General features: G+C 43.7%; 1 protein-coding gene across 6 annotated transcripts in view; it reads left to right on the top strand.

Moving 5' to 3' along the window:
* LOC136655307 (probable ATP-dependent RNA helicase DDX60) overlaps positions 1-16,932 on the top strand; it is a 60,806-nt gene that overhangs the window by 41,510 nt on the left and 2,364 nt on the right. For 4 of the 6 annotated variants that reach the window (XM_066631636.1, XM_066631635.1, XM_066631633.1 and 1 more), the window contains 11 exons: positions 1,169-1,327; positions 2,679-2,823; positions 4,229-4,381; positions 4,622-4,726; positions 4,898-5,098; positions 7,130-7,234; positions 7,429-7,570; positions 8,890-9,011; positions 10,075-10,222; positions 15,015-15,157; positions 16,044-16,195. In XM_066631636.1, the coding sequence (XP_066487733.1) occupies positions 1,169-1,327; positions 2,679-2,823; positions 4,229-4,381; positions 4,622-4,726; positions 4,898-5,098; positions 7,130-7,234; positions 7,429-7,570; positions 8,890-9,011; positions 10,075-10,222; positions 15,015-15,157; positions 16,044-16,195 (1,575 nt within the window). Of the gene's footprint in view, positions 1-1,168; positions 1,328-2,678; positions 2,824-4,228; positions 4,382-4,621; positions 4,727-4,897; positions 5,099-7,129; positions 7,235-7,428; positions 7,571-8,889; positions 9,012-9,717; positions 9,800-10,074; positions 10,223-15,014; positions 15,158-16,043; positions 16,196-16,932 lie in introns of those variants that run through there. The other 2 variants (XM_066631637.1, XM_066631638.1) reach the window with 2 other exon arrangements.

Raw genomic sequence — 16,932 nt, 5'->3', positions numbered from 1 at the left:
CATTTGGGTGCAGGATTCTGTTGGTTTTCTGTCCACTTTGCTGCCCAACAGTCTCCCTACCTGACCTGGTCCAGGTGATGTCAGGCATGGTACTAGACTGTGGTTGGTTGTTGGTTCTGAGAGACTTCATTGTCCATGCTGGGACCCCCAGATATAGGAGCAGCTTAGGATTTCATGGTTACTATGGCAACCATGGGCTTGTCTTGGTTAGCTACCACCCCAGCACATGTAGCAGGACGCACTTTGGACATTATTTTTAAACTGCTGAGTAGGTGGATGGTGATCTGGATGCAGAGGAGATTAGTATGCAATATCACGTCTTTGCAGTGTGCAGCTCTCTTCCTGGTAGGGTTTAAGCTAGTTGCAGCCCCTTTGCATAGGTGGGAGACTGAAGTGAATGCTCTTGGAGGCTGATGGATCCAGTTTGATTCTTGAAAGTTGTAGAGGATTTTCTCTTTGCCAAAGACAGTGACTTGTTAACCCACATTCAACTCTCAACTGCCTCAGGACCTCAACTGCCACCCTCAAAGATGGGTGAGATGGAGCTGGGTGTCATCTGCGCATTGATGACAAACAACTCCTAATGCCTGGATGACTTCTCCCAGCTATTTCATGTATATATTAAACAGCATGGGAGAATAAGATAGGGCCATGCAGCATCCCACAGGTCTCACACCAGGATGATGAACCGGTACCTCCCAGCACCATCATCAACCAAGAAGGAGCAGAATCACCACACCTCCAATTCCAAAATAAGCCAACCATCCCTGAAGGACACCAAGGTTGATGGTGTTGAACAGTGCTAAGAGGTCCAGCAGCACCAACAGGGATGCACTCCTCCTGTCCAGTCCCCAGCGCAAGTCATCAAGTAGGGCGACCAAAGCGGTCTTCATCCCAGAACCCAGCCTGAAGCCAGATTGATAGAGATCCAGATAATGAGTTTTATCCAGTACCTTCTGGAGTTGGCCCGTCACCACTTGCTCGACCACTTTGCCCAGGAAGTTGAACACAGACCAAAGTTATCAAGCTCCATGGTATCAAGGGAGTTTTTTTTTTTTTTTTTTGAGGGGGCACACCACTGCTGAAACCCATTTGTGCTAGTTGTATATGTTATCAATGTTATATAACATATGTTATCTAAGCGATGTTTGCTTTTGTTTCTTTGCAGGTTTGACATACATTTAGTGGAAATGTCAGCTTCAGCTGTATCAATGCACTTGAGCAGAAAACAAATCAGGATGCAAAACCCAAATACTCAAAAAGAGATTGAAAATTTAAGAGCCAAAATAGACAAGATGAAAAAAAATGTTAGGACACTTAAGTCTCTGTAAGCATGCTTAATTTTTTGTATCAAGTACAGAGGGTAGACATCAAACATAACTGTGCATGCAAGTTAATCTTCAGTCATCAGCTCATGATTTATTAGGGGGCAACTACATTGTCCATATTCTGTTCTGACTTCAATTCCTTGTTGAAACCTAAGATCTAGGAGAAAGTAGATGGTGTGCAAGTGGGTATTGAAGAGATCAGATTAGGTAACAGTGGTCTAAAAGAAGCATAGCAGAAACAGTGGGAGAACAAAGAATCAGGGGTTGGCTGTATCCAGCATGAGCAAACAAGAGATGGCAGACAGTGGTGAGGTTTGTAGGAGAGCTAGAAGTCATTAACAGGGTAGGGAAAACAGGATGGACAAAATTGATAAAATTGCAGTCTGGATACCAGGGCATTCACTAAACTCTACAGCAGTGGTCTTCAACCTTTTTTGTGCCATGACCTCAATAAATAAGTAACGAAACTGGGGATCCGCCACTGATCCTGCCCACCTCCTGGGACTTCATCCATCCATCCTTTGCCCTGCCAGCCCCCTTTCCCCCTACCTCTTATGTCTTCTCAACAACCCTGAGAGATGGCAGATTGAACAGGGCTGTCCTTAGGAGCTGTGGGGCAAGAAGAGGCTGTGTAAGATTCTATCAAGAACTCAGTTTTGATAAGGTAGTGCCATTATTGGACTGGATCCAAGCCCTCTCTTGCAAAGACTGTGAATGATGCCATGACCCCCCAAATAGGTTTCAAACTCCCCCCCCCCAAACTTTATGGTGGTTTGATATGAATTTGGGGTGCCAGTTCCAAAAAATGGCATCCGTTTTGCCCTATCACGTCTAGTTTTGGAGATATAGTATAGCCTCATTAGTGAATGGTTCAAGCAGCTTCCTCATGAGGAAGCCATGGTGTAGGCTTCCTCATGAGGAAGCTGCTTGAACCATTCACTAAAGAGGCTATGCCATGTCTCCAAAACTAGACGTGATAGGGCAAAACGGATGCCATTTCTGGAATCAGCCCCCCAAATATACCCAGGAATCAGTGTAACATTTAAGGAAGCAAAATGTGTGTTGTGGTATCTTCTTCCTCCCTTTAAAGTAGTCCCAAGCATAGGTCCCCTTTCACTCTGTCTCTTTTCAGTGCTTATGGGTTCCATTTGGATTTGATCTATGTTTCTTTCTAAAAATGTTTTCTTTAGTATAAAAACGTCTGTGGCATATTTATCACTGACAGATACAAATATTTAAAATATATAGTTTCTTGAAAAGGAAATTACTCTGAAAACTTAAGTAATGAAAGGTAGGATAAATTGATAAAGAGGAGTTTAATAATTTAAACTATATCTGTGTGTTATGTAGTGACCCCAAAAAACAAACATCTTCGAAGATGGTTAACATTAGTGTTACTCTTAATGAATATGAAGCCTTAAAAGCAAGACTTTCAAAATTAACTCAGATCCCTGCGGACCACACATATGCAAATCGTAAAGCTGTGGATGAAAAGGTGAGTAATTCACTCTGGCAGTGGTTCCCAATCTTTTTAGCACTGGGACCCACTCTTTAAAATGAGGCTCTAGCATGTTCCACCTAGTTTTAGGAGACTTTTAAGTTTTACTTTACCAGCTGCTCAAGCCTCTGTTTTTATCCTTTTTACTTTAGTGGGGGAGGATGCGTTCTGGAGCATTTGTTGAGCTGCACATTCATTGGATTGGGACCATTCTGGTGGCCTTGCATTTCCCTTCGCCTGGTCTTGCATAGAAGTCAAGGCACATTTGCTATTCACATGTAAACGCGCATGTGTGGCTCCGTTTTGCTTTCCATACAGCTCAATACATTTTCTTTGTCAGCTATCAGATAGTCAGTTTCATGACTCACCAAAAATCAGGTTGCGACCCAGTAGTGGTTGGGAATCACTGCTTTTTGATATGCTTGCTGCAGTGGTGTGGGAATTGCTGCAGCTTGTCTCTTTCTTGTGCCACGATAGCATTGTAGGAGATCTAAGGCCATATGAAAGGGGTTGATATCAAGGCTATTTTCCATATCAGCATAGCCCAATCTCCTAGCAGTATGATGCTAGCATGGAAAGTAACCATATTTGTGGCCTTAGCTTCCCCTGTCCACACATTAGGCTTCTTATAATACTAGAATGCTATGAGAAGTTGCATCGATGGAACATTGAATCACATCATTTAGATCAGTGATACTCAAAGTGGTGGTCTGTGGACTGCTGCTGGACTACAAGCCATCAGCTGCCAGGCCACAGTCATTCCAGGAAAGGAAGAAACAACAGTAGTAATTTGGCACAGATATGTCCCTGGCACAATGGGAAAAAAATGCTAGTCTGACATGTCAGATAGTTTGAGAATGACTAGTAACAAACAAAAAAAGTACAGAAAATACAACACAAATATTTGTTTAAGTAGTTAAAATGACAATCTTACACCTATCCCTTCTTCTTATCATGATCCTGCTATGCCATCACAACAAGTAAGACCAGACTGTGCAAATTAGATAATGATCTCTTGTACTATTGCTTCAATGGAAATTCAAAATAACTCCCACATGCACTGCATTGCCATCCTTCCACTGCTAGCAATAGCACCAGACTGGGCTATCTCAATCTATGTAGAAATAAGCTGTTGTAAGGTTATTTTTACATAGGTAGAGATGCTTTTCAATAAAATCTGCAAAGGATTAATGCTGGGATAAGGAACTCTATGTATTATGTCTTATATTTAAGTTAGGAACTTGCTCCTAGATATATAAATCAGTGTTTTCCTAACAAATGCCTACCTCTCGAAACAAATGTCAGCACAAGGTGGTTTGGAACAAATAGAAAACAAACTGTGAAATATAATTGGACTAGTGTGAAAATATTAAATGTTGCTAACAACAGTAATCTGTTTTAGACTTTTGGAGCTATACTTTTCCGACTGCGGCGTGAGAAAGATCGTTTTAAACAGGAAATGCTGGCCCTGGGAGGCATTGGGTATCATCATTCTGCTATGAGTTCCAAACAAAGACAATTTGTAGAGATGTTATTCAGAATGGGATATCTTCAGGTTCGTAAAATATTACATTGTCATATTTCAAGGCAGATAGCCAATATCATGAAGCTTGACCTAATAATTTAGGTGACACATACACACTAATTGGAACAGAACTGTATATTTAGTACCAGCTAGAGTTGTCCTTGTCCTTCAAAAGCACTAGGTTCCTTCTCTGAATTACTGTATTCTGCAAATGCATCACTCATATCTGCTGTCAGCTCTAACAATTGTGTCTGTGTTGATTTTTCTTAGGTTGTTACTGCAACTTCAACATTGGCGTTGGGCATTAATATGCCATGTAAATCAGTTGTTTTTGTGGAAGATTCTGTCTATCTAGATGCTCTGAACTACAGACAGGTATTAATGATATTAGCCTCAGTTTAATTACTTCTTAAGAATGTTTTTCTTACAAAAAGGTGGGGAAAATGAAGTGCTAAACAAGTATAGTTAAAATGTATACAGCTTTGCTTCTTCAAATCGCTGGATGGCACGGTCTTTCTAATACAAAAATTTGTATATATTTTAAAGATGTCTGGCCGTGCTGGAAGACGTGGACAAGATTTGATAGGAAATGTGTTTTTCTATGACATCCCTCTGCCCAAGGTTGAGAAGCTGATGAAATCCAACGTGCCTGAGCTTAAAGGCCAGTTTCCTTTGAGCATCACCCTAATATTGAGACTTCTGCTGTTGGCTACAAGGGCCGATGATGAGACAGATGCCAAAGCAAAGGTATATCAGCAAATTTTACTTTGGTAACTTAAAACAACCATGTAACTTAAATGTATTGAATACATTCCATTCAATCGAATCAAGCAAATTAGATTTTCCATCATACTACTTTTGTATGGCCAGATACAAATAGTTAAATATATAAATAAAAGATAAATAGGAAAAAATGGAAGAGGTTGTGAAGCTGCTGCTAAACTAGTCGAGGAATTCTCAAGATCAAATTTGTAAGTCCACATGCTGCCTGAAAGCAGAAGAAAAAGAAGAGTTGAGAATTGTGCTGAGCTGATATATTACTGCAGGTTCTCTGCTTTTGGTCTTTCGGCATGATCTCCTTCTCAACAACCTCCAAGTTCATATGATTTATCAAATATCCCAAATCTAAAAATGCAGGGCGTCTCCCCCAAATGTACCCACACTTTATAGTGTCAAATTTATTATAATTTATACAAGTACTGCATATGGGGTGCACAGAAGCATTGGGTGTGACCCAATCAGTCCAATCAATCAATTCTTGAAATGCTCCCTTTTGGTGTCTATATGCAAAGCTGTCATTCTTGACTAAAGTATCTGCAGACATCAACCAACATGTGTGCTGGGATGGTTCCACATATCTCTTCAGTTGCTTCACCTAGAGATACTTGAGCGTTTCACTATCAGTAACCCTTCTGAGCATGCAAGGGGTGTACCTGCACCCTCACCTGAATGATTCAGATTACAATCTGAGAACAAGGCCATAAGGGACGTGTACTCTACGCCATCATACCTGTATCTGCACTGTTTTATAACAGATCATGAGAAGAGGTTATCTCTCACTGGCTCAGTGCTTGGAACACCTGAGAGTTTTGTTGGATATGACCAAGTTAAATTTTTGCCCAACGTTGCATATATGCAACAGAGATCAAATGTGGGTCGAGTGAAAATAGGTTACAATGCGTACACATTTTTGGGGGATATTCTGAAACAAACAAAAAATAATGACAATTGAATAAAATAAGTGTGAGCCTTTGAAACTGTAATACAGGTGTACGCTGCTTAACAATGGGTCGAATAATGATGGACTGCACATGTGACAGTGGTCAAAGCACAACAGAGTTCGTCATGAAGCAATTAGGTCTTTCACAGCCTGCAGAAGAGTGTCTGTTTACAGAACAAAGAGGCTCTTAATGCAAAGAAGAGGCCATTTGTCTCCAGTAGCCTGTGCAGCCAGCAAGTGTCTGATAGGGAGTGTCTACAACAAAGGCACTAGATTGGGTGGAATGTTCACTTAACAACCTAATTGCATAACAATGAGGATTGGAGAACGTATCCCCATTGTTAAGTGGTGCACACCTATATTTGAAAAGGCAATATTCTAAAAGCTTTTTAGTGTGTTACATAACAATCCTATCTTGCGCTGGAACAGGCAGGCCAGGAGGCCTGATCCAGGAGGCTGTATCCAGTGCAAGACTGGAGCCAGAAATGGCTGAGCCAGAGGCAAGGGGAAACTTCCCCTTAGTGCTGGGTAAGCCACAATGGCCCCAGTGGGTGGTCTTGAGCTTGCGCCACCTTAGGAGGTGGCATAAGTCTGAGTAGAACGCAGTGGCTTGTTGCCGCTCTGCGCTGTTCGGGGGACAGGGTTGGGATCCAGCATAACAGCCGGGTCCCAGCCCCACCTCCTGCTCCAAAGCCCGCCAGCCCCCAGGACCCCACTCTGCCTGCCCTCCCCCCCCACCCTGGAACGCCTCCCTCCTGCCTCCTCCCCACCTCCTCTTCGCCCTCCCCAGACACTTGCATCTGCTAAGCTTGGCCAACGCAACCTTCCCTTCCCAAGTCAGCATGGAGGCGGGATGCAGCCTCCCTGGTCTGGCGCACGTCCCTGCACCGGCCCAGCTGACTCTCATGGAGGTGCAAGTGTGCTTTATGGCACGTTTGCAGCCCTCCTGGGCCAGCGCAAGGAACTTGCGCCGGCCTCGGGAGTAGTCAGGATTGCACCCTTAGTCAATTTTAAATATTTAAAGCTTCAATGTTTTTGTTTCGTTTTTTGAAATCTAGGTGCTGTCAGTGTTGAATCATTCACTGCTGTCGTTCAGGCAGCCAATGAACAAGGAAATGCTGAAAATATACTTCATCTTTTCTTTGCAATTTCTTCTCAAAGAGGTAATTTCTTTTACAAGAATCAACCAAATAACTTGCAAAGTATTTGGTCATAGAACCAAAGAACTTTACTGACAGCACAATTTTGTGTGTGTCTACTCAGAAGTAAGTCTCATTGAGTTCACCAGGACTTGCTTCCAGGAAAGTGAGCATAGGATTGCAGCCTACATGGTTTAACTCAATGTTTTCTTATCTAGGGCTACTTGGATCAAGAAGGTAAGCCTGTAGGATATGCTGGACTTGTGTCTCATCTGCATTATCATGCACCTTCAAATTTTGTCTTGGTTGACTTTCTCACCAGAGGTTTACTCCATAAGTTATGTCAGCCAATTACGAAAGGTAAGTTAATGCTTGGTATTTGCAACAGCTGCACCCATAGCTCATAGTATTAACTTGGCTTAAAAATTATGAGATAAACTTAGTATTATGCATTTACCATATCAATATAGTACTGTCTTATCTCTTAGTCAATTTGTTCCTGGGTTCTCTTACTCTCTAGCACAGTGGTTCTCAAACTCGTGGGTCGCAACCCACCAGTTCATGTAATGCTTCCCCCGTCCCTTTAAAGGGCAGGGGAAGAGGAGAGGCAGGGAAGTGATCCCCAGGATCGTATCTCTAAGGGGGGTGAAGAGGGGTGCTTTCACTTATTTGGACTCAGTGAGAGCTGCTGGAGGCTGCAGGAATTGCAGGGAGCCCAGTGCAGCTCTCTGCAGGGTTCCCCAAGGCTTGGAATCTTGAAACGGATCGATTGCAGTGCACCTCCTGCAAACAGGAAGTGATTTGTGATCCTCCGTTTCAAGATACCATGCCTCAGGGAGCCCTTCGGAGGGCTCTGCTGGGCTAGCTGCACCTCCTGCAGCCTCCAGCAGCCCTCACTGAGTCCAAGTAAGTGAAAGCACCCCCGCTTGTCCCCCTTAGGGATGTAATCCTGGGGATCCGTTCCCTGCCCTTGCCCCTTCCCTGCAAAGACTTACTGAGGACTAAAGCACCCTCAAAGTTTGAGAATCACTGCTCTAGCAAATTCAACAGAAACAGATTCCGCAGAAACCTGGAATGGGTTTAGGCAGATTAGGGATGACTCAGTTCTCAATAGACTTGGCATTCAATGATTTGCACTGAATTTCATGGAGAAAAGTAAATGGGCTGCAATCTGGGATGTGGATATAGTGGACAGGACCTGCTTCTCAGAAGAGACACTGATGTCACCAAGAGGTTTACCTTAATCTTACCTCTTGTTAAAAACTGTAGATAGTCGGAAACTAATTTTGAAGTAGAGGACGTTACATAAGATAACCATTTTTGCCTATTTCTGACAGTCCTTGTTCTCACAGACAGATGGCATAACATAGCAAGCTGCCTGATACCAAGTCAGATCATTGGTTCATTGGCCCAGCTCAGGATTGTGTATGCTGACTGGCATCAGCTTCCAATAAATAAACAATTCTTTGAAATGTTAGTGTGGTCAAATGCTTCTGTGCATGCATGCCAGAGCTTCTGTAACACATTGCCTCTCCCCTGCAACAGCAGCAACTTACACTGTGTCAGAAATAGCTTTTGACGCCACCGCCACACGTTTCAGAAATAGATTATTAAATGAAAGGAAGGCTTAAGGCATCTGGACTGATTCATTCTTAAACATATACTATTCTCTTACACAGGCTCGACCATTTTTTCAGACACGGTAATGGAAAATTTAGTGCTTGTGCTTGCACACCTCTTTGGAAGGAAGCATCTACCCGCCTGTTATGCAAATTTAAAGGGCAAGTTTTTACAGTCAAAGGTAAAGATAGTACTTATGTTTTACTATTGTGATAAGGGCTATATGTCCCACTCATGGACTCATAAAATATGCTAGGAAATGAGAGTGTATAACCACCATTTGTAAGGGTAGCAGCATCACAATCTATTACTTTAGTGCAATCCTGTTTATGTCTACTCAGAAGTAAGTCCAATTCTGTTCAGTGGGGCTGACTTCCAGGTAAGTACAGCATAGGCATGCCCCCTTATATGCAGGGATTCTGTTCCGGAACCCCCTGTAGATACCTGAAACTACAGATTCAGGCGAATGCTTAAACCCACGGTCCATGGGCTGTCTCCCGGAGGCAAGGGGAGCTCTGGAGGAGAGTCTGAGTTCAGCAGAGGCAGGAGATGTTCGCCCCTAGCCTCTGCGGAGCTCAGACTTAACTGTACAGGTCAAAAAATGTGATTTCCAGTTTCACTGAGTAACTGGAAGTGACTTTTTTTAATGCCTTAAAAGGCATTGGGAGACCTTGGGAAGCCCTGGAGGGCTGTGTGCTTCAAAGCAGCTGTGTGCTTCCGTCAATTATTTTTTTTAAAGTTTTACTTAAACTAGTGGGGCACAGCAAAACTGTAGTGGAGGGTAGGGGGTTTAATACTTTCTCCCCATTGTGCCTATAGCTGGGACCAGGCTTTTCTCCTGCACACTATTCCCAGAAGGAAGTAAAAGAAAACTGTTTTCCTTCTAGAAACGGCATGTAGGGCAGGGGCGCAACCCCAGTTGAAGTCACAGGAGGGGGAAATGGAAGTCCTCTTGACTTCCCTGCCATAGTAAGTGTAGTTTGTTTCTTGTAACATGTCGTTTGGTCCACGTGACTTATAACATGTACCACCCACAGTTCCATGGTTTTATTTTAATTACTTGCATAAAATAGTTTTGGGTAACCTCTGCAGTTGACAAAATGATTCTCAGGCACAAAATTTGTTATTTTCCCGCTTTGCTTCTAAGGTTTAATTAGTCTCAGGCTCTCCCTTTTGTCAGACAATTGATTCTTCTGATAAGTTTTAGGACATAGGACTCTGATTCTTTTTATGTATTCCTGCAGGTATTTTTGGATGATCTTCCTGAAGAGTTTGCTTTGGCAGTAGAAACATATAACAGAGAAATAGAAAATAACTTTGGCTGCTTTCTCCTAACTGCTGCCAAACTGGCTGACATGGAACAAGAATACCACCTTCCATTGTCAAAATTAGGTAATGAGACTGTGCATGTACTTTTCCTTTATTATGTAAGCTGCATTGCATTACTGCAAAACAGTCTGTCTCAGTGTTTGCACGCCTCTGGACCTACAAATCAGTGCTCAGCCTTATTGGTTTCTACTTAGGGCAAACCTGTGGTCCACTTGCTTTCTCCACAAGCGCATTACTTCATATACTGTATAATCTTATATCCATTTCCCTGTGGCAGTTCACCCCCACATGTTCACACAATTCACTAATGCAGGCTCATAAGCTTAAGGAGTTTTTATTAATCACACACACAGAATGTCTTACAACAGTCCTTCTACCTTTACTTAAAGCTAACACAAGAGGGTTTTCAATCACCAATACAAGACATCAAGGCAGTCAAGAAAACAACAAATAATATCTTGATACATAAACTGGCCCTCTTACTGTACTTCTTTAATCCTCTGGATCTTCTCATTTGCTGCAAGGCTAACTGCCTTCCTCTACCCCAGCTCACCAACTTACTCTTCTTCCCTCCTAGGCACCTACTATCAATTCCACATTAAAGCCTGTTACCTTACCAAACTCACTTTACTGTCCAAAAGTCCTCCATCCCTTAAATCACATTCAATCCTTACCATTATCTAGCCACTCTATACCAACTCTTTTCCCCTTTCTATATAGGAATAGGGCACTGACTATACAACCTCTGTGACAGTCTGAGTAACTGATTGCTCTGCTAGTGGGACGCTAAGCCTCAATTAGATGTAATATGAAATAATTCATCCACCAGTCAAAGGAAAACCAGCAAAACATGGCATCTTAGGAAGATAGGAAATTGTCTTCTACTGACTCAGGCCATTGTTTAGGCTTGCCATTTTACCCAGTGGCTGGGTTTTGCCCAGGTCCTGTACACGCTACCCCGTGCCTGTTTGGACCATTGGCTGCCCCAAAATATAAGTAAACCAGAAATGATGCAAACACTGTACTATACCTGGGCGGCAACTCGCGCATGCCGTTGCTGGAGCTGTGTTTTTATGGCTGGGACTATAGTAGAAGATAGCGACAGTAGGCAGACAAGCTGTCAAGTAGCCAGGTTGCAACAGGATCAGGGGAAGTACAACTGATAGCAATGACTCCTGTCCTGCCCACTCACTTGTGTGCCATCCGTCCATTAGCCAGCTGTCAGCAGTCTACCTGAAGAGCTTAGAGAAAGTTGTTGTGCCAACTTGCAGCAAGATCTAAGGACAAAATCCTAGCTTGCTGTTTTCTTCCCTGCCACCTTCCAAACCAGGCAGAAATGAGGAAATGGTCTCCCTTAAAAGTCTCCTTTCCTCCATTCCCCTGAAGTGATTCACTGTCCTTAAATAAGAAAAAAAGAACACAGGTAGCTGTTTTGGTCCATCAGAAAAAAAACAGAATATCACAATGCTCCCTGGATGCAGGGGCAGCTCACTCCAGAGAAGGACTGAGGCACCTGCTTCAAGTGGCAGTCTGGGAGATGTGGCAACTGGCAGGGGTTGCCCTATTTCTACTAGCCATCTCTGCCAGCCCACCACCTGTGCAACCTGGCCACTGACCAATCCTCTTTTAGTAGAGTGAGCAAGAGGAAGAGAGGGGGCTTAACTCTTTCTCCAGCACCACAGCCTGAGGCCCAGACCAAACGTGAAGCTGTACATGAGAAAGCACAGCCATGAGCACTCCTGCTAACTGGGTAAGAGGCAGTTTTTCAAGTGGGTGCTCCTCTTTTATTTCGCACAGGGGTCTCCAAACCCCAGCCTGAGGGCCAGATTCGGCCCATGGTGAACCTCTATCCGGCCCGCAGCCAGCCTCTGGTCTTCTGAGAGCCTCTGGCCCACTTGACTGAACACAACCAAAGCTGTGCTCTCGTCACATTCGGAGGGTGTTCTGGGGGCTGGGGAGACTGCATGTTGCCTCCCCAGACCTCAGAACTCCTTCTAAAAACCTAAAAAATCACTTCCTGGTTTTCCCGCAAGCTGGAAATAATTTTTTTGTGCCCTCTGAAGGCCTTAGAAGGCTTTCTGAGGCTCGGGGAGGCCTCCATTTGGGGGTCCATTTGAGTATGAGCTTTATTTTGTGATGTGTGTTGCTGCTTGGAAATATCCTTGAAATTTGAGCCGTCATTTATTCATTGTCTAAGTTCCATCACTAATGTATTTATTTAAATTTTATATTTAAAAAATTTTTTTTGACCCTTGACACCATGCCAGATATTTGATGTGGCCCTCTGGCCAAAAAGTTTGGAGACTCATTATTTAGCAGAAGGAGAATAACTGGCCTTCTTCACCACAGCAGTGTCTTTTCTAGTGGCTGTCTGCTGGTGCTCTATTGAATATAAGAAGAGCCCTGGTGGATCAGGCCAAAGGCCCATCTAGTCCAGCTTCCTGTATCTCACAGTGGCCCACCAAATGCTTCAGGAAACACACTAGACAACAGACACAACCTGTATCCTGGTGCCCTCCCCTGCATCTGGCAATCAGAGGCAGTCTGCCTCTAAAACCAAGAGCTTGCACATACCTACTATGACTTGTAACCCATAATGAACTTTTTATCCAGAAATTTGTCCAATCCCCTCTTAAAGGCATCTAGGCAACTACTACTTCCTGTGGCAGTTCCACAGACTGTGGCAGTTTACACGCTGGGTAAAGAAGTATTTTCTTCTGTCTGTCCTAACTCTCCCAACACTCAACTTTAGTGGATATCCCTGGTTCTGTGAGAGGGAAAAGAGCGTCTCTCTATCCACTCTGACCATCCCCTGCATAATTTTGTATGTCCCAATCATGTACTCCCTCAGGCACCACTTTTCTAGGCTGAAGAGGCCCAAATGCTGTAGTCTTTCCTCATAAGGAAGGTGCCCTAGACCAGTAATCATTTTGGTTGCTCTCTTTTGCATCTTTTGCATTTCCACTATATCCTTTTTGAGATGTGGCGACCAGAACTGGATGCAATACTGCAGGTGTGACCTTAGCATTGATTTCTACAATGGCATTACAATATTGGCCGTTTTGTTCTCAATACCTTTTCTAATGATCCCAAGCATGGAATTGGCCTTCTTCACTGCCGCCGCACATTGGATTGACACTTTCATCAAGCTGTCCACAAGCACCCCAAGATCTCTCTCCTGATCTGTCGCAGACAGCTCAGAACCCATTAGCTTATATGTAAAGTTTTGATTTTTTGCCCTAGTGTGCATGAATTTACACTTACTTACATTGAAACGCATCTGCCATTTTGCTGCCTGTTCTCTGTTTGGAGCGATCCTTCTGGAGCTCTTCACAATCTCTTCTAGTCTTCACTAATCGGAGAAGTTTGGTGTCGTACGCAAACTTGGCCACCTCGCTGCTTAGCCCTGCCTCCAGGTCATTTATGAACAGGTTGAAAAGCACAGGTCCCAGGACAGATCCTTGGGGCACACTGCTTTTCACCTCTCTCCATTGTGAAAACTGCCCATTGACACTCACTCTCTGCTTCCTGGACTTCAACCAGTACCTAATCCAGGGGAGGACCTGCTCTCTAATTCCCTGACTGTGGAGTTTCCTCAGCAGCCTTTGGTGAGGGACTCTGTCAAACGCCTTCTTAAAGTCCAGATATATAATATCCACAGGTTTTCCCATATCCACATGCCTGTTGACCTTTTCAAAGAATTCTAAAAGGTTTGTGAGACAAAACTTACCCTTACGGAAGCCATGCTGATTCTCCCTCAGCAAGGCTTGTTTGTCTATGTGTTTTAAGATTTTATCTTTGATGAGGCATTCCGCCATCTTACCTGGAACAGACATTAGGCTGACTGGTCTATAGTTTCCCGGATCCCCTCTCCTTCCCTTTTTAAAGATCGGTGTGACATTTGCTATCCTCCAAACTTCTGGCACCGTGGCCGTTTTAAGGGACAAGTTGCATATTTTAGTCAAGAGAGCGACTACTTCATTCTTTAGTTCCTTAATAACCCTTGGGTGGATGCCATCTGGGCCCGGTGACTTATTGATTTTTAATTTGTCAATTAGGTCTGTAATATCTTCTCTTTTAACTTCTGTTTGACTTAATTCCTTGGTCAAGAGGGGCCGTTATCTTGACCCCGGCAGCGGTATCTGCCCAATGTCTTCTGCCATCTGTGTCTGGGCCAGGGGAAAAAAGGAATTTATATTTAAAATTTGAATACATTACTATATTAAAGTTGAACTTATATGAAGGTCTTGCAATAGCTCAAGGCCTATAAAAGGCCTTGCACAAAGCAAGGCTGGCCTTTCCTTTGCTGCCACTGCTGCATGCAAGCAATGGAGGGAGCCCTCATCCCACAGCTCACATGAGAGGTCAAACAGTCACTCTCATGCTGAGAGCAGTTGTGTCTGGCCAGGATGGGCTCCAGCAAGTGTCCGGTGGGCCAGAGGCTCATTGGAGAATGGGGGTTCCCCGCAGGCTGGATTGGGAGTCCCCGAGGGCTGCAAATGGCCCCCAGGCTGGGGTTTGGGCACCTTGATCTTGATATAGAGCCTCCACAGGCAGTATCTGGTCCACAGACCTTATGTTTGCTAGCCTTGCTCTAGGTACAGCTGGATAATTAAGAAAAGGTCTTAATTGTCCCAACTCAATCATGGAAAGGGACCAGAGTGATCTAGAGGGAGACAGAGTGTGTGTGCGTGTGTGCATGCGCACACCAAATAAGTGCTATGGTGCGGGGGGGGGGGAAATGCTCAGAACCAGGTTTGTCCTGATGCCCTTCTCTAGTCCTGGAGTTAGCATTTTTCTAACCCAAGCTCACTGGAGGAAAGGCCAGATATCAACTCTAAATTTTGCTTATAAGATTTTACAGGTAGAGACATTGACAACTCTGATCTGGCATCTCATTTAATGAAGACAACAAAGAGAATTACAGCAATCTCACCATTTGCATGCCTGTCAGGAATGGTGGACCAAGATTTGTTCAGTATTCACAATGTTAATAAGGTAAAACAATTTTTTAATAACAGAAATACTACCTAGCGTGCACCCCTAAGGTCCTTCGTATACATCTAGTCCAACACTTGCTCAGTGTAGGTGACTACTGAATCCCTGACAGATGGCCATCCAGCCTCTTCTTGGAATACTCCAAAGCAGGAGAACCCACAGCTATGCAAGGCAAACTTAGATTTATTTATCCAAGTATTTATGTCCCACTTTCCTCCTTTTTAAGGCCCACAAGGCAATTTACATCTTATTTGATCATCATCATCAGTTCCTACGTTTGTATGATAGTGCTTAATTTTTGTTTTATTGCAAGGTGGGGGGAGTTGGAGAAAGATGAGGAGGGGGTTGAACGGGGCAGAGGTGGGTGGGTGGAACAGGGAAGAGGGTGGGTAGGGTGATGATGGGGGCAGGGAAGAGGCTGATCAGGTCCAGGAGGGAGGGAGGTTTGGTGGCAGCACATGTTGAATGCCAAGCCCCTCCCTAGGCGTGATTGACCTGCACGGATGAATGTGAATTTGCGCCAGGTATATTGCTGGGGCCTGTCTGACTGGACACATAGTGGCTGCTAGGGCTTACCCTGGGGCAAGGGAACAAATGTCCCCTTAGTATTGGACTGTTAGTGTCAAAGGAGAAATAAGGGACAGGAGAAGGAAACACTCAAATGGAGAAATTTAAAGTTAACTTTTTTTGTATAGTCTTAATGAAGGCATGTTGGGGGGAGTTGTCATGACAAGCTCTGGCTTTTAAAATTTTCCACTGCACCACATGACTTTGAAGTGTGTTTTACATTTCTGCTTGCTCCATCTTACCTATGTCTTGGCATTTAAAGTGTAAACAAAGAAAACATCTTTCAGTGTCAAATGCAGTAAATTCCATTGTTTTCCAGGCTGTCTTACGCACACTTGATGTTAATGCTAATAATGTTCCTGTGCTTTGGATGAAAAAATTTGACTATGCAGGACGGAAGATGCCTCTCAATGCTTATGCTCTCGATTTCTATAAGCATGGCTCCTTGCAAGCGCTGACCCAGGATAACGGGTACTTGCGGGGAGCGGGGGAGGACAAATTCAGCATGCTGAAGGGATTATGTATCAGCTATCTACATTTGGTTTAGAAAGATTATTACACCATTATTCTACATATTGTAAAGTTGTATTAATAATAATAAAGAATATTTATATACTGCTTTTCAACAGCAGTTCACAAAGCAATTTACATAGTAAGTAAATCAATAAATGCATTAGAACTAATTCATAGTAAGATGTCCTTCATGGTACATCTTATCATCACATCCAAGCTGCATTTCAACATCTGACAGATTTTAATTTTCAGAGCAGCACCTCAAGCAATCCAGAGGTATAATTCATCTAACTTGGCAAAATGAGGATCATAATTTGTGCAGTATAGATGCCAATGTTTCTCTTCTTTCTGGGTACAACACCAAAATTTTATTACTAGGGAAAAGTAATTTTTGCCTCTTCAGGCACAAAATTGCAGTTGTGGAATGTGACAGGCAGCCCAGTCCTAACCTGCAGTGGAACAGCTGGCCCTTATCCAGCGCAGTTTAGGAGTTGGCTGTGGCACAACTCAGAGTAAGGTGATATTTATGCCCTTACCCCGTGTTGTATGCCTGCCACCCCTATGGGGCTACTCTGATCTGTGCCAGCAAAATTGCTAACACAAATCCAAGCAGCCTGGTGTAACGCTGGGCTGGCTGGGATGGGGGTTAGGATCTGGCTCAAGTTGCTGAGGCTAGTCCCACCCTCCTCCCAGGC

Source organism: Tiliqua scincoides, chromosome 6, assembly GCF_035046505.1.
Source record: "Tiliqua scincoides isolate rTilSci1 chromosome 6, rTilSci1.hap2, whole genome shotgun sequence".
In the NCBI taxonomy this organism is placed as follows: domain Eukaryota; kingdom Metazoa; phylum Chordata; class Lepidosauria; order Squamata; family Scincidae; genus Tiliqua; species Tiliqua scincoides.
Note: the sequence above shows the minus strand (reverse complement) of the source record. Positions and strands in the feature narration are given on the sequence as shown.